This window comes from Siphateles boraxobius, unplaced genomic scaffold, assembly GCF_051911475.1.
Source record: "Siphateles boraxobius isolate OS27281-9 unplaced genomic scaffold, OSU_SipBor_1 7, whole genome shotgun sequence".
Lineage (NCBI taxonomy): Eukaryota > Metazoa > Chordata > Actinopteri > Cypriniformes > Leuciscidae > Siphateles > Siphateles boraxobius.
The window spans coordinates 9322433-9350000 of NW_027509197.1; the positions used below are offsets into that span (position 1 = coordinate 9322433).

At 38.3% G+C, this 27568-nt stretch overlaps 1 protein-coding gene and 1 long non-coding RNA gene across 6 annotated transcripts in view; one reads left to right on the forward strand and one right to left on the reverse strand.

Moving 5' to 3' along the window:
* The window catches only part of LOC143723839 (uncharacterized), an 83960-nt gene that overhangs the window by 45254 nt on the left and 11138 nt on the right, over positions 1-27568 (forward strand). Inside the window, exon 2 of the long non-coding RNA XR_013197177.1 lies at positions 7638-7776. This is a non-coding gene — a long non-coding RNA (uncharacterized LOC143723839). The remainder of the gene's footprint in view (positions 1-7637; positions 7777-27568) is intronic.
* myo16 (myosin XVI) overlaps positions 1-27568 on the reverse strand; it is a 227951-nt gene that overhangs the window by 3696 nt on the left and 196687 nt on the right. For 2 of the 5 annotated variants that reach the window (XM_077216645.1, XM_077216642.1), the window contains exons 31-34: positions 26709-27079; positions 25099-26274; positions 21621-21788; positions 19009-19094 (exon numbers count right to left, since the gene is read on the reverse strand). In XM_077216645.1, coding sequence (XP_077072760.1) covers positions 19009-19094; positions 21621-21788; positions 25099-26274; positions 26709-27079 — 1801 coding nt within the window. Of the gene's footprint in view, positions 1-10213; positions 10304-19008; positions 19095-21620; positions 21789-25098; positions 26275-26708; positions 27080-27568 lie in introns of all 5 variants that reach the window. The other 3 variants (XM_077216647.1, XM_077216646.1, XM_077216643.1) reach the window with 3 other exon arrangements.

Consider the following 27568-nt stretch of genomic DNA (forward strand, 5'->3'; position numbering starts at 1 on the left):
AAGCACAAAGCAGATAAAGCAGGAAATTAAACGTGTCCACCATTTCGTGGAGCTGTGATTTGAGCGATACAATACATACGAGTGTCCATGGTAAAGAATAGTGGTCGACCGATATTTGGGATTTTTAAAATATCGTCCGATTGGCCGATGTGTTTGGAAGCGGGACTTTTATTTTGACGGGCAGCGCAGAGAACACCAGCGTCTGAGAAGAGAATGGCAGAGCCTGATCACACAGCGCTCACTCTCATTCTCCATATTCATTAGTTTACGATCTCTGTCAGACATATCTAATACATTGTTAGACAGAACTGGTAAACAAGGAAAGTAAATGGTATGCAAAAAAGTAAAGCGTTGCTTTTATATTATTTATAACCAAAAAGGCAAACAATCAGGCTTGAAATACTTTATCATTTACCGTCAACATTTAAATAAATCTCTGAATATCCAATAAATATTTAATTTCACAAACATTGCAGATTTAATCAAATGGAATTGATATGTGAAGTGTGCATTTGTATCCTGCATACACGTGTTACTGCGAGTGATGGTCAGTCCGTGCGAAGTGAGTGAATGATAACAGAAGATCAGCTTCACAGGAGACGTACTCGAAAAACTTTAAATCAATAATTTTTTAAATATGCTGTGCAATATCCAGTTGCCCCACTGTCATAATCATATCATTTTCACTGTGTGCTGTATGTAAAATTAGCGTTACCTTGTCTTTATTTGTAAAAACGATTAACGTTACCAGTGCGCATGCAATTACCAGATTACTGAGTGCCCTGTTACAGTGTTTACTTCCTTTTTATTCACATATTCATTTATTTTTAAACAATTACTATATTTGTAAAAAATACTGTAATAGGATGGCAGATTCAAGAAGTTACCATTAAAGTATAAAAATTTTTATTTTAAAGATTTGTTTTCTAATTTATTAAATATTGATTAAAATAATTATAAAGAGTGTGTGTGTGTGTGTGTGTGTGTGTGTGTGTGTGTGTGGCGTGTGTACGCGTGTGTGTGCGCGCGTGTGTGCGTATGTATGTATGTATATATATATATATATATATATATATATATATATATATATATATATATATATAATATCGGCTTTATATCGCCATCAGTCACCCTGCTCTCTAAGATATCGGCATCAGCCATAAAAAAAAAACAATATCGGTTGACCACTAGTAAAGAGTATGAATCATCATAGAGGGTGTATTCAAGTCATTGTATGGATGAATTGAGAAAGATAATAAAAGTGCAAGTACCTGGATTAGAAGGGCCCTATTGATGTTAAAAGAATAAAAAGAAAAGAAAAACACACCTCCTAACAGCTGCTGCCTGATGCAACTGGCAACCCTAACATATGCACATAAACAAAACCCACCCATGGGTGCCTCCCATCCATCATACAAGCGTAATCAATAAACCGATAAATCAATCCATCCCAATCATCTGCAGCTGGGAAATGCCACAAATGGAACAGGACCTCCTGTGCTCTGATCCATTCATGACGGATGCAGGGATGAGGGAAAGCCACATGGCTTTAGTTTGGTCAAAGAGAAAGCCCCCTGTCCATTTGTTCTCTCGCTCTAATAGGAAGTCAGATGAGTGAGTAACAGCAGAAGTAGTCCTTAACAGGAGAGACTGTCATTTGTTGTTATTGGTAAAGTTAATAAGTGGAACTTTCAGAATCCTTACAAACGGTCTTTTGTACATAAAAGAAGAACCAATCTGGGCTATTAACCTCGATCGAACCTTAGACTGAACCAATTACTGCCCTTGAGCAAGGTTGCTCCGGGTGAAGCATCCCTTTTGTAAGTGTTGTATACGCGTTTAATGTGCGTTTAAGAATATAACAGAAATAACCAAACGGCAAATTTGAAATATACAGTTCAGTTTTTGAATTGGAAAAAAATATATAACATCAAAAAAACAAACAAAAAAAACAGTCTGGGACATCAATTTCTTTGATAATCAATTGACAGAATAATTCAGCGATTCCGACTTTGCAATTCAAATGAGATGGTGTGTCTGGAGGTTTCCAAACGAGAAATGGCCCCAATTAATAACTGGTGTCCAAATCCATCTAAAGCACCTAGATGAAAATCCAACAGAATGAAGAAAACGAAAAAAAGAAAAGAAAAAAAAAAGCCACTAAAAGTCTTTAAAACAAGATCAAATAATTTCAGATTTCAAAATAAATACCTAAATATATATGGTGAAGAATGTAAGTAGACTTGGGGACCAGGAAAAATGAGAGTTCAAATCAGTGTAACTAATATGTTTAAAATGCTAATTGTATGACACTCCCCTAAACCCTTCATTTCATAACTAGGGGGAATGTATGTTTAATGCTGATAATCCTCCTGTTCTCGGCCCCCGTATCTCCCTAAACGCTCTCCTCGTGCAAAGCATACAGTGGATACAGTTGTCAGACTATCTCAAATGACGTAACGGGATGCTCCTGGCCTACTTTTCCACTTCAGTCCGCTCTGGGAGGGAACTCATCCAGAAAAATTGTGAGAGTGCAGTAGCAATGTTACAGTACAGCAGAAGCGCATTCTAGGAATCCAGGCCTTTTCAGACGTGCACACCCACGTACGCTGCTCGAAAGTACTGATCCATAATTTACACCTATCTGTCGACTCTCAGTTCTGACATCACTTTGCTAGCACAAAGATGGCACACAGTGTACCGAACAAATCGTGCACACACACACACACAGTCAGTCAATCACGCACACTCATTATGGCCAAGCACAGCGTCTGTGTCAATCACTGCATTCACACCTGTAATGCTATCTGGACGGTACACAAAGCCACACACAAAGCACCTGGATCACATGTAGCTATTCATATTCAAGCCAAAAAAACTCATTATATTTAACCTTGCATTATTAATGCACTTCATCAAAGGGCACACATGCACACTTAGAGATGTAGATACAGACAGGCGGGCTACATGACCACTTATAATCTAAATTTAGCCTAGCCTCTGAAACCATCGGGGACATCCAGTTCTTTGACAATCTAATGACGGAATATTCAGCGATTCAGCCTTTGCAATTCAGATGAGATTGTGTCTCTGGAGGTTTCCAGACAACAAACGGACCCCATTAGGTGCTAGTGTTCAAATCCATGGATAAAGCACATGGATAAACACCTACAGTTCAAAATACGGCAAAATAAATAAATAAAAGATTTCATGAGAAAATATATTTCAGAGAATATATCTTGAATTAAGTTCATTTTCTTGCACCACTGTCTTTTTCTCCTCTTGTTTTAAGCTCAATGTTTGCAAGTATGATAAGATAAATAAACCTCAAATATGCATGATATATTTATATACTGTATATATTAGAAAAGCGTACATCTCTATTTTCAACTGAATACAATTTAAAAATCCTAAAACACACTAACAGCATGTGCCAAACTGAAGGGCCGTAATTTTGAAAATGTGTATGTAAATAAGGGCAGCTGGTCAGTAGGCTCAGAAGAAGGGGGGGACACATGGAAATACCTTGTCCCTGGGGAAAGGCTGACATTCAGCCTGGCTCACCCCTTCATGAGATAGAGGGCTGGAACTCAATACGGGTCATGCCTGAATGTCAGCGCAGTGAAAGGTCAGCGGGGACATGTGAGGCTCATCACGTTCTTATCATCCATGAGTCTTCTGCAGCGAGGACTACACTGCATTATCCCCGACACCTACTAAAGCAATCTTGATACAAAGGGCAAAGGTCAGGGAATCATTATTAACACGCATATTATGGGATTCTCACTCTGCTGGGGCATTCTGCGGAACACATAACTTGCTTTCTACGCCTCTTACGTTCTCCTCATTGTCCTTTATATGAGATACTTTCTCTCGCTATTTCTTATCTATGCTGTATACAGCAAAACTGGATACTATTCATATCGAGGTGGCAGTAATTACAACTGATAAAATGGCTTTGTATGGCTCATATGCTTTTCAACATTTCTCAGTGTATTTAGATTCTGCAGTGATTTTCAACTGGTGGGTCACAAGCTAAACATTTGTCATGTCTGTTCTGATAGGATCATGGAACGAAAGATTACAATGGAACTTATTAACTTTTAACCCTCTGGGGACTAAGCTCTTTTTGGTCCGTTTTCTCTATTTTTACATTTGGGCTTATAAACTATATGTAATGGAGATGGAACACTATGTGTTTGGTATCTATGGATTCAGAAGACCCTAAGCTAACATAAGCACACATGTAATATGTTTATAAAGGAAGTATGAGTGAAAATGTACCATAAACTAGAGAATTTCAAAAACGGAAATTTGATTTTTGGCATTTATTTTTCTGTAAATCACACATCACACAACAATAGTGAACAGTTTTTGAACAAAAAATATATTTTTCAAAGCCTTTGCTTGACAGACATGTGTAATTGTTAAATAAAATGTGTAGAGAACAATGAAAAATTTAACTTTATTTACAAATAGTCCCAGGCGTTTTTCTTAGGAATGCTTAGAATTTTCTAAGCAATGCTTTCTCCTCGTCACTCTCCAGTAATTGTTCCAGAGCTTGTTCCACCGTAAATCATTTACTGCTTGCCATCATAAAAGTGCTAAAACAATAAATAATGCTATAATTGTATGTGTATATATATATATATATATATATATATATATATATATATATATTATAATTGTTCTGTCTCTCTCTCATATCTCTGTGCGCTCTCGCTCCGTAAAGCCATGTTTATACTCGACGCGTCCGTTCGCTTTCTGTCGTCTCTGCCACAACGCTGTTTGCGTAATAGTATATAGTGCCACCCCTTGCAAGGCTACAGAGTCCTCCGATTTGCTAGAATACGTCATGGTAACCTTCCTCTGATTGGGTAAGAAAAATATTCCTCCATCGGCAATTTTTCCATTGGTTGTTGCTTGTGAATCTGCCAAACAACATCGATTTCATTGATTTTGACGAAGTGGTATTGCGCAACAAGGAAGTGTGTATACAAGCCGGGTAAGTTTGTGATCACTGTTTACAGCGGAATCTGAGGAAGACGGCCAAAAAGGCCGCACCTCTCTATCATTAATAGTTTTTAAGATAATTACACATTTGTAAAAGTATGTCATTTGGGCGGTACCACCCAATCCGTCCCCAGAGGGTTAAAAGGAACAACAAAAAATGTCTAATCAAACAAATGTTTTATTGTCGACCAGGGTGGGCTTTGTTGTGTGAAGTATTGAATGATGAGAGCAAGAAACTGTTGCATTCAAGAAACAAAAATGGTCCAATTCAGCATGTTAACAATTTTGATTATTTGGCCTATGTAGTTCATTGTGATAGTAAATTTCATTGTTTTACCAAAGTTTTAAAGACTGTTTTTATTTCTATATAACTTGTCGGGTAAAATCTGGGTCGTGAAAAAAAAATTGTCGAGAAGCACTGTGACCAAGCACTGTCACAATTTTTGTCACAAAAGTTTTTTGTGACAAATATATTTTCTTTATAATTTCTTCATAATTTTAATTAAATCATACTTTAAAGTTAATTATCTAAGACCATTTAATTTTGTTTTCTTGGTTTAAGCATAATATTTGAAAAATAAGTGTAGAAAATTCTAAATATATTCTTAGAAAACAACTCTAGATTTACTAGATATTTGTTTTTGCTATCTTGGTTGTACTATTGGAAAATATTTTTATTTAGAAAAGAAATAAGTAAATAAATAAATTCACAATATATTCTCTGAAAACAAGACTTGTTATGTTACACAATTTTGTTTTGAAGATTTTTGGATATTCTATCTTTATTTTACAATTGAAAAAATATTTTCCCCCTAGTTTTAAGCATAAATTGGCCAAAATGCATAAATTCAAGATATATTCTCCAAGACATATCCTATCCAGCATATTAACAATTGTGCAATTTGTCTGACCTATGTAGAATGTAATATTACATTTCAATATTTGATTTTAAAGAAATTTTACTTTATATATGATAAAAAGTGGAAGCCACTTTATGCCCAGTGTAAAATCTGGGTCTTGAAACAAAAGCAATTGAGAAGCACTGTGCATAAATACGTCTCAAACTTCAATGGACCAGCCTCATCGGTGCCACCCTTACTTATTCCAGCTTGTGGTATAAAGGTCTCTATATAAAGGTTTTGGCGAGTGAATTCAGATTGTGGTCTATAGAGATTTGCGTGTTAATCTCTCTGTCCAGGCTGTACAGATGTGTAGTTGGATTCTCCATTGGCTCTTTTATCATTCAGCCTTTAAAAGGGAAGATTAGTATGCACTCCTCCTCTCTTATCCTGCCCTGCCCTTCGACAAGAACCCATGGGTTCCCCTCACGGTGACCAGTCATTTGCAGATGTGTGGGGGTCTTTCAATTCCAGGAGGATTTGAAATTCCAAATTTTCTAAAAAAAAATAATATATATATATATATATATATATATATATATATATATATATACATACATATATATATATATATATATATATATATATATATATATATATATATATATATATATATATACTGTGAAAACTGTAAGAGAATCCATGTGTTTGCATACAAAAATATTTACCAAAAAATTACCATGTTTCTTTTGCTGCTCAAAAGTTTGGGTTCGGATAGATTTTTATGTTTTTTGTAGTCTCTTATGCTCACCAAGGCTGCATTTATTTGATCAAAAATAAAGTAAAAACAGCAATATTGTGAAAAAGTATTACAATTTAAAACAACTGTTTTCTACTTAAACTGTATTTTAAAATGTAATTTATTCCTGTGGTGGCAAAGCTGAATTTTCAACACCATGACTCTACAGTCTTCAGTGTCACATGATCTTTTAGAAATCATTCTAATATGCTGGCTGATTTGCTGCTCAAGAACATTTTCTTCATATTTTTTTCATGATACATTAAGTTCAAAATAACAGAATGTATTTAAAATTTAAATCTTCTGCAACATAAGTTGCATAAAAGTCTTTACTGTCAATTTGGTTTATATCACAGTGCAATGGTATTATCATCAGATACCATCACTGTACCATAGTACTACGTTTGTGCGTTTTTGTGGTGAGGGTTTATTAATTCCCTTACAGAAAAAGTTATGTCGAAGTAGATGTTAATTCCATTTGACATGCTATTTACCATGACACTTAATGATTACTGTATTTATATACCATAGTACTTACACAGCACTCCATGGTACTTGCAGGAATACCATGGCACCATGGTACATGGTACAAAATACCATAGTAGTTTTGAGGTGCCATGTCCAAAAAATTTACTTTTTGGTACTATTTTGTAGCCACACACCGAAATCAAAAGTCTGTTTTCTGTGCTGATTTTGAAAATCTGACAAATTAATTTAAATATGTAGAATTTATTAAATGTAGCCAAGAATACTAAAGTTTTACTGATATCTGAAAGCATTATAAAATTAGTCATAATACTTAAACAAACATGGAAGGATTTGTAAAATTCTACGAATTGCAGATGTTCCAGTTTTGAAGATTCTGTGGAGTTCCATGCGCATTAAGACCTGATTATTCATTGTATTTTCACTGTTTAACTATCAAACACACTGCCAGTTCTTCCCTAACTGTTTTGGCTTCCAACTGTCATCCTTTTGCTTCATAGAGGAACATCTTAAGCCAGACTGGGAATACAGCTGTCGAAAACACTCTGAGGAACCCAGAGCAACGAGGCTTGGAAGTCGCCTAACAAAAGAAATCGGTGTTCATGTGATGTCTTTTGGAGGATGGTCTCCCTTCACATGGTAAGTAAACAGATTGAAAAGTTCTGTTGGTATCAGAGTAACGCTATCCCTAAATGCACTTTAGTATCTTCGGAGAAACTCTTAAGCATTTCTTAGGCGATGTCGCACTCTCTCAAAAACATACACGAACATACAAATCCCAGGATTGGTGCATCAATTACATGCTCTTCACCAGTAATTAAAATCCAGAAGGACAAATAATTAAAAAGCCTAGGCTCATGGCTAACCATAATCCTCTAACGAACGCTCCTCAGCTGCTTCTCTTCACATTCCTGAAAAGCCATCAGACAATTTGAGGACATCAAAAAGCTGAGAAAACCTTGAAAGGCATATCAATCCAGGTTGAGGCAGGACAAACCTATACAGTCCTGATCATTTAAAGGTTTTACAGGCTGATCTGACACCCTGTGTGACTCCTAAGCCTATATTAGCTTACAGGCATGAAGTTAGAGGACGTCTGAGGTAAAGTGAGCTTCAGAGTCCAAGGATAACAATGAATGTCTTGTGAGAACAACCACATATGTTTGTACTGAGATGTATAACTCAGGGATGGGCATTTGTTTACTTGAGAAGTCAACATCTTAATATCTAATAAACTTCTTTTTATAAACTAAATGCTTACAAAGTGTGTCTGTGCTGTTGTTACTCATAATAATATTGAGTTGGATTTACATTTTTCTATTTAATGCAATGACAGTTATACTTTAAAACAAACACATATGCATGTTCAGTATGCATTTTTAAGTATGAATGTAATTGTATTTTACAGAATTGTGCTATTCTTATTCAAAATAATTGTTTTAATTACAATTATTATACAATTATTATAGTATTTTGCTAAAGCAATTACATGCTGAATTCTTTTTAAATCAAATTAACACAAAGTACCATTACCCTCAAATTAATCTGAGTTCTTTTTGGCACATTTGTGTATAGTTATCCCTGGATTTTAATTGGTGTGAAATGAAGAGCCTGTATTTAAAATTTAAATCTTCTGCAACATAAGTTGCATAAAAGTCTTTACCGTCACTTTGGTTTATATCACAGTGCAATGGTATTATCATCAGATACCATCACTGTACCATAGTACTACGATTGTGCGTTTTGTGGTGAGAGTTTATAAATTCCCTTACAGAAAAAGTTATGTCGAAGTAGATGTTAATTCCATTTGACATGCTGTTTACCATGACACTTAATGATTACTGTATTTATATACCATAGTACTTACACAGCACTCCATGGTACTTGCAGGAATACCATGGCACCATGGTACATGGTACAAAATACCATAGTAGTTTTGAGGTGCCATATCCAAAAAAAATTCTTTTTGGTACTATTTTGTAGCCACACACCGAAATCAAAAGTCTGTTTTCTGTGCTGATTTTGAAAAGTATCATTACCCTCAAATGAATCTGAGTTTGTTTTGGCACATTTATGTATAGTTATCCCTGGATTTTAATTGGTGTGAAATGTTTTAAAGATGACAAAAAAGTCACACAATTATTCTGTTTTTATTCTCAATAACTGTTGTCGGTAACACTTTATTTTGATTGCAACTGCATGTCAACTACTGTAACTCTCATTAGAATATTAGTAGACTGTCTGCTTAATATCTGCTAACTCTTTGTGATGGTCCTCCAACAGACATTCTATTGACTAAGTAGCTTAGCACCTACACGTCACTAAATTCTGACCCTAACCCTACTAATACTCTACTAACACTATAATGGAAGTTAGTAGACATATAGGTGCAACGTTAACCCTATTGTCATTTGAAATCGAGTACCAGTGGCCATCCCTGGAATATATCCATTTACATCTACACACTGGCCTGTTCCCGCTGGCCATATGCGTGGCACATGTGAACATTTGTTTGTGGTTGAAGCATAAGAGTCATTGATTAATTGTAGAGACGTGGCTCTGCTCCACACTCCCTATAAGGCATGATTCAGCAGGCAACAATGAGCATCTCAGCGTGAGGACAAACTTCATAAAGAGCCTCTGTTTCAGAGGAAAAGCAATGAGAAAAACTTAGGAAGGCAGAAAACGCAAAAAAGGGACTGGATTGAATGAGGGATCAAGGGAAGAGCAGGGTCGCCATGTACGCAGCAACGAAACAAGAACCAGCGGTGAGGAATGGAGAAATTTCAACAAAAACTGCAGCTCATTTTCACATTTCATTACAGAAAGCAAGCTATACAGCATAAGTAGATGACTAAATGATGACAGTCATTTTTAATTGAATTCATTTTTTGTATTGATTAACGTAACGGCATCATCACAAATTATGTCCCTATTGCATTGCAAGAGCGGATCCTAGATGTTGCAGAGCTGCAGTTTCCTTCAATAGCATGGGAAGCAAAAAGTGCAACGTAAAAGACGGGAATTGGAAGGTGCAGGGCAGCCAGTGAGGTACTGTGCTATAGACCAGACTCACCCCATCCCTATACAGGCCTGAGGGCTCATTCAGCCCCCCTGCCTACAGCGCCGCCCCCGCACCGAAAGGCGAGAAGTTGAGGTGACTCCTCTGGAAGAGAGGAAAGAAAGACAGAGAGAGAGAGAGCATTCAAAACACATATACAACATTTCTTACATTCTTGTCACAAGAAATCATGTGCTTAATACACGTGATTACCTGTAGCAGATGTGCAGACATGATTGAATGCCAAAGAAACTAACTAAACTAAACAAACTGGATTGAATGATTTTCAGTACAAGGTTGCTTTGAAAAAAAAATTGACATAATGACTGATAATATTTATTTTTATAGTAGCTCCGAAATGTATTTAGACACTTAAGTCACATTAGATTCCTGATATACAAAATATTAAAATCAATCACATGATCCACTAAAGGAGTGCCTGCAAAATTACTTTTGATAAAACACTGAATATCAGCAACATGGTATGATGTCACGCTCTAGGGCTTTTAATAAATTCTAAATTACGATTTACAAATAATGTTCTCCTTTTCCACAATACTACAAAAATGCAAAAATATCCATTATTAAAAAAGAGCATCCAAATAGTTTGATTTGGAACAGTGCATGTACGGTTTTATGATTTATATACGCACAAACAGAATGATAGATGGACAGACAGACTGCTAGACTGATAGAGAGACAGATGGATGGATGTGTTTGTGCCATCTTTCCTTAAAAACAGATGCTACTTGGTCTGCTATTATTACCAATTACATTTTTACATTTCAAAGTTGGTTAAGTGTCTAAATACATCATGGGGCCACACTGTATCTACAGTCGATCAACATCTACTGGCCTGCGTGATACACAGCAGATCAGTCAGAAGAAAATGCCTCTTCCGACCTTATCGCATACAGACAGGGAGCAAGAATACTCAATTACCAGAGCGCCTGTCCGGGAACACTTCATTCCTCCTGCTGTCATTTTCCAAGCAATCTTCAGCACCCTGCGGATCTGAATGCTGATAAGGCCGGATTGGGCTCGCCTCATTCTCGCTCTCAATCGCAATCTCCGGCGAAACCAAGCTGATCAATAATTAAACATCATGATCTTCCGCGTGTTATGGGACGTTACAATGTGGATCAATAAGGAGCGGATGGACCAGACGAGAGGAGGATTGAGAGACAGGGAAATATGAAGCAGGCGTGTGCTAATACATGAGAAGGGGCATTAAAAGGCTGTTTCCTGCTTCCGAGTGCCATAAGGACATTAAGAGGTAGAGCGTCCCTTTGAGGATGACCCCTAGTGGGGTTACATTTGAGTGATGAGAGCACATCACTGCCATCTGTTTTTCCTAAAGTCAGGCCTTCGATAAAAGGATGGGTTTTACTGGTTCAGTTCAGGTCTTGTGTTGTTTGATGCCACATCGCTAAAAGCATCAAGACCGAGATGGTTGACATGTTTAAGCATCGGTTTGTTCGATGTTTTGAGAGAGTGTCTCTGGCACAGCGCAGCGCATCTGAAACTTCAGTGTAAAGTTACCAGAGGACTGAGTATTGGTAGTGAGTGAGCATATACTCTAGTTGATGTGGTTTGAAAGGTTAGTGTCCAGTTTCAAAGAGTACTAGCATGTAGCTCACTTCCCTCTGTAGGGGGCAATTCTGTCACTGTGAATATTTCATTATTTCATTGAATAATTTAAGTTTTATTTAAGGTGAGCTCAGCATTGAGTACAACAACATGTTTAAAGATATTTAGTAGATATGTATCAGTCTTTGTTGTTCTCATTCACTTCCTGGTTTCAATGCAGTCCTGTGACCTTGACCCCTATCATGTGTGACAGGCAGGAAACCGATGACAGAATGGGATCCGGTAACCAGAGAGCCTGTGGCATTCAGTGCTTCTTGAGGTACAAAGTATCTCGGGTGTCATTAGTGAAATGCAAAGTGCTTCTACCTAGTTACCTTTCTAAAATACAACCCACCATTTCGATACATGCTCAAGACTTCAGGGGGGAAAAATGTGCGAGGTTGGTCTGGTTAGACGGATGTGAAACCAAACTAGATTGCACCATTAAAACCAATACAGATGTCTGCATGTGAAATTAAATGCGTGATGTGGTGTGTGTTTAACTGACAGGCATCCTGTTTCTATGTACAGCATGTTGTAATATCATATACACACTACCGTTCAAAAGTTTGTGGTGAGTATGATTAAAAAAAAAAAAGAAATTCATACTTATATTTGGCAACAAAACATTCAATTAATCCAAAGTGACATCTATCATGTTACAAAATATTCCCATTTTAAATAAATTGTTCTTTTATTAAAGAATCCTGGAAAAAGGATCATGGTTTCTGCAAAAATATCAAGCAGCACAAGGGTTTAAGAAATGTTTCTTAAGTACCAAATCATGGCTGATGAAAATTCAGCTTTATCACAATAATAAATGTAAACATATTCAAATAGAAAACATTTAAAATTGTAATATTTCACAATATTACTGTTTTTACTGTATTTTATTATCAGATAAACGCAGCATGGTGAGCATAAGAGATCTTACCGACCCCAGACTTTTGAACAGTGTACATAATTTAAATAACTTTCAGACTGTTGCAATAAAAGCAGCTTGTAATAGCATAAATCAGAATTAAATAAAGGGGCCTTTATAGAATGTGTTCATTCATACGGCTTGTAAACAATGACCATAATTATTTGTATGCAAGTAAACCATTCGACCAGCACACTTTACTTCACCCAAAAATGACAATTCTGTCATCATTTACTCCCCATCATGTTGTTCCAAACCAGTATGAGTTTCTTTCTTCTGCTGAACGCAAAAGATAATATTTCGAAGAAAATGGGTAACCAAGCAGTTGATGGACTCCATTGACTTCCATAGTATGGGAAACAATATATATTATGGAAGTCAATGGGGTCCATCAACTGTTTGGTTAACCATATTCTTCAAAATATCGATTTTTGGGTGAACTATCCCTTTAAGCGGGACAGTTCTCTTTTTTATGATAGATATATACAATGCATTATGTGTGGCAAGGTAAAAAAAAAAAACACACACACTAATAATTAGGATTTGAATAAGAATCTGTCTAAAATGCAATTGTTCTAGTAAGAAAATAAATCAAATTAACTGTTATAGCAAATATAATTGAGTGGTTTCTCAAGTGACTCTCACAGGTAAACCCAAAATGTCTTTTTATGGGAAGGACTGGTTACACTGTTCATTAGGATAATGACAGACTTCTGTCATTCTTTCCCTGTGCCAGAACAGACTGGATTGGAAATGCAGGGTGCCGATGCCATTAGAGAAACTAGGACGCTTCCTTCTTAATGGACAAACAATCCACAGCTCTCAGCGCTGGGAAATATGACAACGCAGCTGAGTGAGAGCGAGAGAGGACCCCAGCTCTCCTCTCAGGAACCTTACCCTGCTCCACTCAGCTCAAATGACAGTGGTTATTAGTTTTGCATTTAAAAACTACTGGCCCACACGCGTTTACGACAAGTGAGAAGAGTCTTATGGAAGAGTATCTCAAGGCCGCCGCATTATACACATTCATAAATCATTACAGGCCAGCATACGTTCCATAATGTGGGGCCCTCCGCAGGGGGCCACAAATTACATATAGAGAGTGACAGGTGCACTGTGGTGGTCTCTCGCTTCCAATTATTACGAAAGCATATTTTTATTACTGGGACTCAATTATGACTTGGTGAGTAGAGCAGGGATATTATGCAGACATGGAACAATTATGAGACCGAAAAAAAATCCCTGAAATATTCTATCTTTGGTCCAAAATCTAGTGTGCTACCTCTCTCTACATTCTGAGACTACATTCACACTTTGGGCCCTATTTTAACGATCTGAAACGCAAGTATCAAACATGAAACGCAAGTAACTTTGTGGGGCAGATCTGGGATAAATGACTCTTGTGCCTGACGCAAATCAAAAATGGGTTGGTCTGAAGTAGCTACATTACTCATAGGTGTGGTTTGGGTGTAACATGCAATAAACCAATCAGAGCGTCATCTCACATTTAAAAGCAGGCGTGCTTGTTCCATGGCAAATTGCTATTATGATGGCGGATTTGCCAGACGCACGCCAGGAGCGGTTCACAGCCAAGGAAACCGACGTTCTCGTCAGGGCCGTAGAAGACAGAGAAGTGACATTGTATGGGAATGGGAGAAACCCACTCAAATTAACTTCGGTTAAACAGGCGTATAATCATTTGTGTAAATCTGTAAGCTAGATTTATCACAATTTTTTCACATCTTCATGGACACCACAATGATTTTTCCTTGTAATTATGTATGGTTTGCAAAAATGGCAACTGCTGCATCTGTGTAAATGAGAGAAACAAAGTGTATGCACGTTGTGCACATGCTACGTTATGGCCAAGTATGCGCCCTTAAAATAGCATCTGAATAACGCGGATAATAATCCTAGTCTGTGGTGGAATTGTTTTCTGAAACTGCAAAATAGCACCAGGGAACGTTTGCGCTGGAACACGCCGCCTCTTTTCACTGAACCGCCTCCGGGAGCGCAAGTTCAATCCCTAATTTACCTACGTGCGTCTGTGAAGGGAAAAGTCCGCTGTGCGTCGGGAGCAAAATAGGAATGATACATGCGTCGGTGTACAAAGTCAATTGCGCTGGGTGCAAGATATGGCCCTTTAAGTCCAAATCCGACTGGAATTTGATCTAAATGATTGAATGTCCAACTGTTCAGATCCAGTTTTTGTGTCCCTCGGCGCTCGTTAGTTTTCAGAATGTAGGCGTTGATTTCTATGCCAATAACGTTGCATTGGTAGGCATACGCCAGAAACAACATGGAGGGATTGTCTTACAATATGACACGAATCTAATGAAGCAGTGGCAGAAATGAACAGTGAAAGTGAAGACACCCCATTACTGGACAACTGAGATGTCTCCATCATATTATAATTTTCACGATGTGAGAAAATGACATAAATAAAAACGCTACATTAAACCCGATCAGAGTAGTCAGACTGAAACTGATTTCCAGAAATTAAATTGTACTAGGATATCAAACCACAAATGAATACGGCTTTGACGTGACTTTTTTTTTATGTTCACACTTGCTAAATATGATCAGATTCCATTTGGACTGACATGACTCTGAAAAACTCAATAAAACTCAATTTTAAAAGACTCAATTGATTTGACATTAGTATGTTGCTATGTTAAAAAATACTCACAATAAGCATAAAACACTGCACATATAGCTAAAATAGAGGATAAAACTGTAAAATGTATTTATTAAATGACTATATTAATTGTACGTATTATAACTTACCACATTTTTTATTTAAATTGACATTTTACTGATCATTTACATTCATGAATGGTATTATTATATTTACGACTCAGTCCGCAACCTTGGATTTCTTTTGTCCTACAAGCCTGTTGCAATGCATTTTGTTACTGTTTCCTCTGCAAAGGATACATGCGGTCACCTCTGTTTTAGCCAACATGAGGTCATTTCGGAGGTACACAGACAAATTTTGAGTACATTTCACAAATAATTACAAAGAAACGTCAAGTAACACAACACATTGAATTAAACACAATTTACCTAATCGTTTTATTTACAGCTTTGAAAACTCTATTAAAAAAATAAATAAAAATTTTCGTTGTGCAATGTTAATGACGAACTTTTAGAACAGGCTCTTTGTCGGGACTCCGTCTATTGGAATCTACATGGCATCTCACTAGATTTTGGAACAAAGCCATTCAGATGATGATACACTTATGCGAGACAGCGCAGTCTGTTGTGGGTCTCTCTACAAAGCACAAGCTTATAAAATGAGCATTTGACTGCCATAAATCAAAGAATTCTCTCTTTGCCATCAGCAGGTGACAGTACCATATATCTGTCTTCAATCCCATCATCCTAACAGATGGTGTTTTCTCTAGCTACTGTATGTCTGTCTCTCTCTCTCTCTCTCTCTCTCTCTCTCTCTCTCTCTCTCCCCCTCTCTGTGTGTGTGTGTATACGCTTGTATGAATACGTGTTTTTTTTTTTTCAATATAACTATCAACTTCACGTCCTCTACGTATGGCCATTGCTTCCTTATTCCTAATATGGTCTTCCTGTTAGTGATTGACAGTCACATGCATTGTATACTGCTCATGTCATGCCATGAATGTCACGGTCAAAGCTATCTATAAGCTAGACAATTAGGAAGATTCAGCCTTGATTCATTGGAGCTTTTTACCTGGCAGCCGGTGACAATCATCCATGTATTATTTATGGTCAAGGTCATATATATTTATCATTTAATCCAAGATTAAGTAAAGCCAGGATATAACCCATTGATTTGCTATTCAAGTCTCTTTTGTGAAAAATCTATCAGTCAAACTTAGATTGATGACAACAGAAAGTGAAAAATAAGCAACATATAAAAAATGCTGATATATTATGAAGGGCCAAATAAGTATATGAAATAATAATTACAGGATATACTTATATCAATACATACGAATATATAGATTCAAATATGAATCTATACAGTTATAGGTCTAAAAATACATCTGCATGTATATATATATATATATTATTATATATATTATATATATAGTATGGTGTTCCTAATAATCCTTTAGTTTAGTGTATATATATATATATATATATATATATATATATATATATATATATATATATATATATATATATATACACTAAACTAAAGGATTATTAGGAACACCATACTAATACTTTGTTTGACCCCCTTTCGCCTTCAGAACTGCCTTAATTCTACGTGGCATTGATTCAACAAGGTGGTGAAAGCATTCTTTAAAAATGTTGGCCCATATTGATAGGACAGCATCTTGCAGTTGATGGAGATTTGTGGGATGCACATCCAGGGCACGAAGCTCCCGTTCCACCACATCCCAAAGATGCTCTATTGGGTTGAGATCTGGTGACTGTGGGGGCCATTTTAGTACAGTGAACTCATTGTCATGTTCAAGAAACCAATTTGAAATGATTCGAGCTTTGTGACATGGTGCATTATCCTTAATTGGCACTAAGGGGCCTAAAGTGTGCCAAGAAAACATCCCCCACCCCATTACACCACGACCACCAGCCTGCACAGTGGTAACAGGGCATGCTGGATCCATGTTCTCATTCTGTTTACGCCAAATTCTGACTCTACCATCTGAATGTCTCAACAGAAATCGAGACTCATCAGACCAGGCAACATTTTTCCAGTCTTCAACTGTCCAATTTTGGAGAGCTCTTGCAAATTGTAGCCTCTTTTTCCTATTTGTAGTGGAGATGAGTGGTACCCGGTGGGGTCTTCTGTGGGGTCTTCTGCTGTTGTAGCCCATCCGCCTCAAGGCTGTGCTTGTTGTGGCTTCACAAATGCTTTGCTGCATACCTCGGTTGTAACGAGTGGTTATTTCAGTCAAAGTTGCTCTTCTATCAGCTTGAATCAGTCTGCCCATTCTCCTCTGACCTCTAGCATCAACACGGCATTTTCACCCACAGGACTGCCGCATACTGGAAGTTTTTCCCTTTTCACACCATTCTTTGTAAACCCTGGAAATGGTTGTGCATGAAAATCCCAGTAACTGAGCAGATTGTGAAATACTCAGACCGGCCCGTCTGGCACCAACAACCATGCCACGCTCAAAATTGCTTAAATCACCTTTCTTTCCCATTCTGACATTCAGTTTGGAGAACAGAAGATTGTCTTGACCAGGACCACACCCCTAAATGCGTTGAAGCAACTGCCATGTGATTGGTTGATTAGATAATTGCATTAATGAGAAATTAAACAGGTGTTCCTAATAATCCTTTAGGTGAGTGTATATATATATATATATATATATATATATATATATATATATATATATAGACAATTTACATTTATATTAAAATGTGTATCTTTATTTAGACATATTCAAATTTAAATGTATGTATCCAGACTTATAATTGCATATTCACATGTATAAATATATCTTAGATTTATATATATCTTTACATTTAAATACCAAACTTAATAATAATAAAATGTTCAATGGTTAAAGAACAAAACAGAACTGGAATTATCATGGTGAATTTCCAAACATCACAGTACAAAAACAAAAAAAACACCATTATATTAGAGGCAAGTAAATGAAACTGACTTGGCTCCAGTATTATAGAATAATGGGTAGCAATTTATTTTAGAGTCCAGTTCGCAATGTACATTCTATGTACTTATTATAGTAATTACAATAACTGGGTAATAACTCCCTTAAACCTAACCCATGTAGTTATCTTATATTACCCAGTACTTTCTTAGTATTTAGTATTATTTTTTTTATTCGACTTACCAACAGAATAATGACTAAGGAGTATAAGAAATATACTTGATTCCTAAACCGTACCATTAAGATAGAGATACAGAGAATGAGAGAAAGCTCTCAGAGAACCCTCATTAAGTTTTAATGTTTGGTGAGGGTAACCTTGCTTTCAGGACACACAGAGAGATGCTGAGAAGCACAGAGGGCACACAGTGATGGTTTCAGCTTGTTCCTGCGGAGGAGAGTCTGTTTGAAGCACCACCCCTCTTGCTCTAATGCACCTCTGAATACGATCTCCAGATAAGCCTTCACTCATTTCATTTGGCAGAGTGCTGAGTCTGGGATGACATGGGACCCGCTCTCACTTTCATTACCCATGATTATATCTGCCATTTAGGGTCACTGGAGACCTTCTCCCCACGGAAGAGTAGATGACAGATGCCACAAGAGAGCATGTGTTTGTGTATATGCTTCACCTGAGTGTGGTGGCTGTCCATGTGCCTGTGTAACGCCGAGGTGCTGGATGGATTTGACTTTGGATGTCCATCGTCTTCCAGCGTTCCTATTAAGAGAGAAATATGCGGATGTTAAATGTAACATTCTTCGTGTATGTCTTGGAATATGCTGCTTCAATGTGCATTGTAATCCTCCATTTAGTCTACACATTTCTTTTATTTTTGTCTGTACCACTTAACATTGGGGTGTAACATTATCGTGTCACAAGACATCGCAATACAAAAATGCAACAATATGTATCGTGGATAGTGTCGATCTGTATTGTGTATAGTTCACCCAAAATTAAATTTACTGTGTGCGAAAAAAAGTTTACAGTTTTAAAGTCAGTCCTATATTAAACTACTATATATAATGGATATAATGTTGAATATGATGTATAATAATGCAGAGAGGAATATTTGTGGGTCCTGATAATGCCAAATGCCTTGTTACCATTAAAAAGTGGCCTACACTAGCCTATTTTAATATATCTAGTCAGTGACAGAGTGCAAGCATATTAGTCTGAAATAATTCTGTATTTTCAGCTTCAGAATAATTTTTACTTTGATGTCACCATTGTCCTGTGCATTGGGTTTCCAGCACCAAGTCTGCCTAATCATTTACAGCCACAATGTAATACCAAATTTAGCATTTGAATCAACAATACATTTTTTGTTAACATTCAACCATATGTCTTAAAGTATCGCAATTATATCGTATCGTGAGTTCAGTATCGTAATATGTATCAAAATCGTGACATGAGGGTATTGTTACTAGGGATGGCGAAAACTAAAAATTTTCTTGACCGACCACCGAGCTTCATTAGCCGGTTGAAACCGGTTAACCGATTAGTTTAAAATATGCCACACTATTTGAAATAACAGCCATTTCAAGCCGCGCCTGCAATTTCGCAACTCTGTCACATCTCTCTCTGCCTCCCGCTCACACACACACACACACACACTGCCCCGGCGCCGCGCTTCCACTCACGTCACTTTTTTAAAATCCCCTACAGCGCGAAACATGAGTCCCGCAAACGCGGCGCCGAGGAGCTTGTATGTAATCGGAGGACAAATGGCTCCTTAGTTTTGAAATGGTTTGGGTACAAGGTGATCGCGTTGAAAATAAAGGCGTTAGTCTAGCATTAGAAGATCATTTGAAACATTGCAGCGGCTCATTTAAGAAAATGACAGCTCCGAAGAGACTCCGCTTTAGTTTGAGGTAACGTTAGTGCTAACAATAATAAAGAAAGATGATGATCATCATCACCTTATCTGTTACCACTGAAATGTAGATGTAATGTATTTCTACAGTATTACTACTGTATTTAAGCACTGTATCACACAAGTTGCAACTTACTGTTTCATTCTTTTTGGTGAAATGGTCCCACACACTACGTTTCTTTGCACGCTTCATCCTGTCGTCTGCCCTGGCTCTAACCTCCAGTGTTTTAGCCTGTAGCCTTTACTTTTCGCAAACCTTGTGAGCGCGGGAACCCAAACGCTGTGACCAAATGTTTTTTATTGGTTTATTAAGTACAAACATGCGAGTTATGAAAAATTGAGTGTGAGGGATTTGTTCACTTCACACAAAAATATCTTGGAATGAGATGGCTAACTGTAGTAGCGTTTAGTCCACTGTCTATAATAGCCTAATTTAGAGATCACTTTTTTTTTTTAACCGACTACAGACAACTTTGATCGGTTAACGTTGAGACGGTCAACCATCGGTCAAATGGTCATCGGTTAGCATCCCTAATTGTTACAACCTCTACTTAAATACAAAACAAAGTTTGAATATGTTATCCGTTTTTATATATATATTTTTTTTAATGCCAGTGCACAACATCTGCCTGATCTGAGCTACATAAAATGTTAACGCTATTCTTTTGCTGCTTCCCAATACTGGTGTTTCCTTCTGGAAATGTACAGTAGTTCATATACCATTATCTTCAAGATGCAGGTATATAATGACTAAGTGTATGGTTCACTGCTGGGTGTTTAAAACTTCCGTCCACTCTCTGCTACATCCCCTCATGTGGATATTAGCCTCACTGAGAGGACAAAAGGCCAAGAGAGTGAGTGTATGTGTTTGTGTAAGGGAGGCGGAGAGACCCTGAGCCAGCTGATGGCTCTTTAGGAGTGCACTTTATGAAGTCCAGGGTCTTTCACCTTAATCATGGCTCACCTCAGTGATAGCTTCTGGGTCAACTCACTTCATCTTACCATGTCTATTTCTCCAATCCCATTCTCTCCACTAACCACCCTCAATCTGCCATTCTTTCCTTTTCCTTTATTCTCTAACTTTATCTCTAATATATTCTCATGCATGTAAACCGCTGGCCTTTCTGTCTGTGGTGTGTCATGCAAAGGTTATGCAGTCATTGGTGCTGTCTGTGGTAAACAAACCTTGGAGCAAGGCTGGGGCGGCCAATGCCATGCGACTACGCTTTAAATAATTGGAGTTTGAATGTGGAAATATCTCTCAAAACCCAGCATGTGTAAGTGTGATTTGAGTGATTTCACATTTTAATCCTAAACTTCTAAACATGCATTTGCTGAATCATTTGTGGTTAATAAATAAGACCCCAAACCTCTTGTGCCATTACCATTGGAGATCTGGTTGCCGTTCTCAATGGGGGCCGGGTTTGAAGAGTTGGGAGAGGTGTGGTTGTTGGCGTTTTTATCCTGTAACTGTGACGACGGAGAGATTGGGCCTTGATCCTCTCGACCTGGCAGGTTAATGTTGGAATTTGAGAGTACTATGGAATAGAAATTAATAAAAACATTCGATAAATACATTGTTTCACATCAAGATGATGTGTAACGTTTGCTTCAGCACCATGTAAGGCCCCATCTCGCTGTGACTGTCGACCGACACCTGTCACCTTGACTCAATTACATTTCTGCAGCGGCATCTGCAGCTGCTCCGGCCAGGAATTATGGGAATGATGGAGTCTTGCGATTACGTTGACGGCAGAGAGAGCGGAAGCACAGGGGGATGTTTAAGCCTCGCGGTATGTAGGTCTGCTTGGATCTGACAGTCACAGGGATGGATATAGCACAGGAGTCAGCTGCCCTTTTAAACCCCTGTTAGCAGCCTTGTTTCCATTACAGCATTCTCTCTCTATCTCTCTCTCGTGTCATGAGCATCTGACTTCACAGCCAAGGTTATCAGAGATTAATTTACTGCAGCTTTGTGTCTGGGACCCCTACAGACTCTGTATTCAACATGATCGCATTACATTACACTAGACATTGACTCTTATGATTATGTGAATCTGAGCAGTGATGTAGAATTAATTGGGTTTCTTAAAAATACATTTCATTCTGATGACATTCTCCCAGTCTTTTAGGATCAGATTTATACACTGGGGTCCAAAATCCTAAGCCTACAAATAAAAATGCTACTGTTTAGCATTTTTATAATTAACTTTTTTTTTGGGTCAAATTATATGATTTCTTATTATATTGCTATATATAAGTATTATTGTCTTAAAAATGATTGATCTTACTGACCCCAAGCATTTGAACGTTAGTTTAATCGATATGTCACTGAATTAGGAGGATCAAACATGAAAAAGAAATGCACAGGATACACCTGCCATTCAAGATGACTGCCAGACATGCAGAGCATATCTTCAATGCAGTAAGGGTTGGCACAGTCTTGTTCGACACTGCACCTCCCTTTCCAATTTTTTCAGAAAAAAAAACCCAAAATGCAGCTAGAGGAGATATGCTGTCAACAATATGAAGAATAGTTCAGTAGATTAAGCTAATTAAACCTCTAAAAAATATCCAGATAACTCAATGTGAGAAGGCTTAAACAATCTTAAAAAGTAAAATTATTATACATATTATTACAGATTAATGTTTGTTCATTTCACAGACACACTTGTTGACATGTACTGTACATGCACAATAATGAAATAAGTAATTTCCCCTGCTCTCGAGTGACACTGCTTGTGTCCTAAGACACACACACACAGCGATTCACATCCATCAGCAGACCTGCAGACTTTGATATTTAATATTTCATAGCTACATCTCTTGTCCATGTAATATGTATGTGCCTGGAGCTAATACACCCTGTGCCATTTTCAATAAAAAAAATAAAAAAAAAATAAAAAAAATCAACCCCCATTGCAAATCAGATTTATGGCAAAATGTACAGATTTTCAGATTCTACAGTAGGCATCACAATCACCTGACTTGAACCCTATATAAAATCTCTGGTGAGATTTGAAGAAGGTGGTTTCAGCACACACACCCAAGAATAATACTGAACTGGAGGCCATTTCTCATGAGGAATGGGATAAGATTCCTCAGAACCGCTGGCAGAAGCTGGTGTCTGGTTATACATCTCGTTTGCAGCAGGTTATAACAGCAAAACAGTGTTCTACTAAGTACTAAAGATGCCTGCCATGAAAGGGTTCAATAATTTTAAGACTGCAGAGATCATTAAAAGTCTCATTTTCAGTTGAATTTGGGGAATCCACTTGAAACAATTGTTGTGTTGAGCCACTTCAATTGCAAACAGCTGAAAGTGTGTACATTTTGATAATAAACCGGATTTGCAATGGGGGTAGAATAATTTAGATTACAACTGTATTTTGCACACAAGCACATATGGGTCGGGGTCATATGGGATCCACGCTCATAAATCTATGATGGGAGTAGATGTACGCTAAAGCATCTTTAATTAAATACAAAAGGTTAAGAGGAGGAGGCAAATGAAACTGTGTTAGACACAGCATGTAAACTAAATCGCCACACACACCCAACATCCTCCCTAAGAACGCCTCCCCATCAAATTATCTTATTTTATGTGACATTTAACACTTGCTCTTTTCCTTAAATGGATAATGTACTTAATGTGCCTTATATATTAGTTTTCTCCACAGGTGAACGCATTTCTTCGGAAAAAAGGGGTAATGTTTTAAATTTTAAATGTGACAGAAGACCATTACAGGTCATTTTGGCTCAGTTTAAACCTTAGGCGCATGGTGTAGCTGCATTTAAGGGCAGTTGTTGGATAAGGTTGCTGTGGTGTCGTAACAAAAGTGATTCAGAGCAGATGCAAAATACAGCCTAAACCTCGATCTTACATAAACACTCTGCCTTCATCTGAATGGGTTTCTGAGAGAAAGTGCTGTGGCTTTTATGGTAAATGTCTGTTTTATCAGCACTGACCTCACTGTTTTTGACAAACACAAAGCCTGGGACTGGATGAGTCAATAAAACCATACTAAACAGGATGTGCTTTTCAATAACCACATATATGAAATTACATGCTGGGAAAGATTCAATAATTTGACCAGACTATTATAATCCTTCTGAAGCAAATTAAGCATGACCATGTGTGCTTGTGAGTGCAAACTCCTTTTATGAACTAAAAATATGTGATTAAAAACATATTAAAGATCTGTGATGCATGTGTCTGAAGCCTATAATAAAACAACTAAAAAGGATAGTTCACACAGAAATGAAAATTCTATCATCATTTATGATTGGTTGGACAGGTTGTTCAAAACTTGTATGACATACTTTCTATTGTGAAACACAAAAGAATATATCTTGAAGAATGCCTTTTTTTTTGTACATACAATGAAAGTCAGTCGGTTTCAATATTCAGTATTTCCTTTGGACCTCATTGTCTTTATTTGTATGGACAATAGGAAATATTATTCAAAATATCTTCATGTTCCACAGTAGAAAGTAATTCATACGTTAGGAATGACATAAGGAAGGTAAGTGATGACAGAAAACATTTTTGGATGAACTTTATAAAGGTGCTGTGTATAATTATTTGATGTTAAAACAGCTTGACATGGCAACTATACACAAGTAAGCAATTCGTAGGTTGATTTTAGCTAAATGTTTAAGTACTCCCTGTGGCACTTTCAAAACTGCTTTGTTTGTCTGAGCGGACTGACATTGGACAACACTGGCTCAACCATAGCGAAGTGCCTAAGAGAACTCTTTGGTCCGTTTGGTGCCACAAATGGCATCAGAATAACATAGACCACCTTTAGAATAAATGCACCCAAACACATTCACTCTTTCACTCACCGCTGTCTCTGATCTTTCTTCCTGTGGTGGACTTGCGGAGTAGGCTGCGCCCTGAACTGAAAAGGGTGTTCAGCTCATCTAGGGGACTAGTGAGGTGTCTCCCATTAGCAGGGTTGAAGAGCAGAGGCGAGGAGGAGCAGGAGTGAGCTCTGCGGGGCTCTGGCCGTGAGCTCTTCACTGGGGAGAAGGGAGGCTTGGAACTGCTTGGGGGCGTCTCTGCCAGACTGTGCACCATTTTATGGGAAACTTTGGGGGAATCTGTGCTAGCCAGAGAAGCTGCACGGGTCAGAGACAAGAAGTTTGCCTCAGGGGGGAAGGGGAAGTGAGAAGGAGGACGGTAGGGAGGTGGAAGTACTGCCGGAGGGGGAGGAGGGGGAGGAGGAGTCAAGGGTGGCGTGGACTTGTCTGGCATTAAGACAGAAAGACTTGGTGAAGAATCAGCTCTTTGCCGGATGTACTGGGGTGAGAGTGGGCTGCCCCCGTCCTGGCTGGTGTAGTTAAGGTTGGTCTCGAACACCGGCAGCTTCTTCACCTCAAGAGGGGTAAGGGGGGACTCATCGGAGGCGGGTGAGCAGGTGACAGGGGACGGAGGGAAGACAAGAAGTGGGGGACGGTGTGGAAGGAGGTTAGGGAATGGAGCTGGAATATCACATGCTGTCCCGTCCTTGCCCAGCTGCTTTCCCCCAAGTGTGCTAGAGAGCTCCATCAGGGTCACAGGCCTCTTGACTTCCAGCACAGGGGCAGATAGGGTAGTGGTGCAGGGATTAACAGCTTCAGGCTTGACCACCGGAGTTGAACCCATCTCATCAGATGGGAAGTACTTCATCTCCTCGTATACTGCCTCACTCAGCTCTGGACTGTGGGAGTCAGCCAGGCTGAGGGCTCGTGAGGCCCCTACCATCTCGATGTACACATCCTCCTCATCCTGGCAGGGGTAGAGGCTTAGTACAGAAGAATGGGCACCATCCGCAGATGCTGCTCGCTGGATGAGGCCCAAGCAGTGGCCTCCTCGTACCAGGCTGAAAAGTTTCATGTCTGTGGGGCGCACAGGGGAGGGTACAGAGATCTCCTCGTAGGAGCCCGTCAGTTTGGTATTAGGGCTGCGTTTGGGCTTAGGGGGTGGGATCTTCTTCATGGTGCTGTAGTCATCACTGTGAGGCCGTGGTTTAGAGAGAGCTTGAGGCGTAGTCAGATGATGGATGAGTTAGGAAGGAAAGGAAAAGCCATTTACTAAAATGCCAAGAAAAATTCTCAATATTGAGGTGAAGACATTTGTGCTGTGTTGTTCAAAACATGTACAGTACATGGCCAGAAGTATGTGGACATCCGAACACCACACGTACATTGTGCTTTATCAAGTTGGTATTCACTAACAGCTTCCAATTCACAAAGGTTTTCCACTAGATGTTGGAATGTGGATGCAGGGATTGTTCCTATTCTGGAACAAGAGCATACCCTGATGTCGGGTGACTGGGTCTGATTCATCCCCAAGGTGTTCAGCTGAATTTAGTTTTTGGCTTTGTGCAGGCCAGTACATAATTTATACTAGAAGTTGTCCACATACTTTTGCAAACCTTGTAGTACATTTTTGAGCTGATATTTATACGTACGATCAGATGGAGAAAGCTGGGTTTTTGGCGGGCTTCCAGACGGAGAAGCTTGACCCTCAGCAGGACTGTCTTTGGGTGCAATACTCAGCCCTGCACTCACTGCTTCATACGATGCACTCAGACGTGTATTTGGGTCTCGTTTGGGTTTGGGAGGAGGTTGCTTTCGTGGGGAGGAGAGGTTCCCTCCATTCCCCTCTTCAGTGTAGTGTGGCACAGGCTGAAGGGCTGCTTTGATTGATGTCCCAATGCTGGAGTGCACCAAGCTGTCCATTACCAGAGGGAGAGGCACAGAGCTTGAGCGGAAATGCCGGAGTGGTCGGTTCCCCCCACGGCCTGCCACGTCATTGACCCTCCCAATTTTTTCAACAGCCCTAAACAAAAGGATGAACGGATGAATAATTCAACAAATTTAAATGGTAAAATAGGAATATGATTTCTAGTGTCATTCATCATGACTGGTATTACTCTGGTATTTAGAAAATCCTTATTCATATTTTGATGCTTTCAATCATCCACTCACTATCTGCTAGAAGCATATGTCCTGTCTTAATGTATGATGGGTAGTGAAGGTGCTAAGCAGCTACAAAGTGTGAGAGTATCAGTTTCAACCTTCATAAAATCAATACACCAATGTCAATCTGTCCATTCATATCTGGGCTAAGACTTCAGTACACTACACTAACTGCGATGGGTGTTTCCATACGTGTTAACCATAAAGATAAAACAAAAATACTAGGGTTATCAATATATATATATATATATTTTTAAAAGTAACCTTAATAATTACACAATATGCAGATTAATTAACCAAATTCACAAAAAACACCAGGATGGTACCTCAAATCTGAATTGCTCTGAAT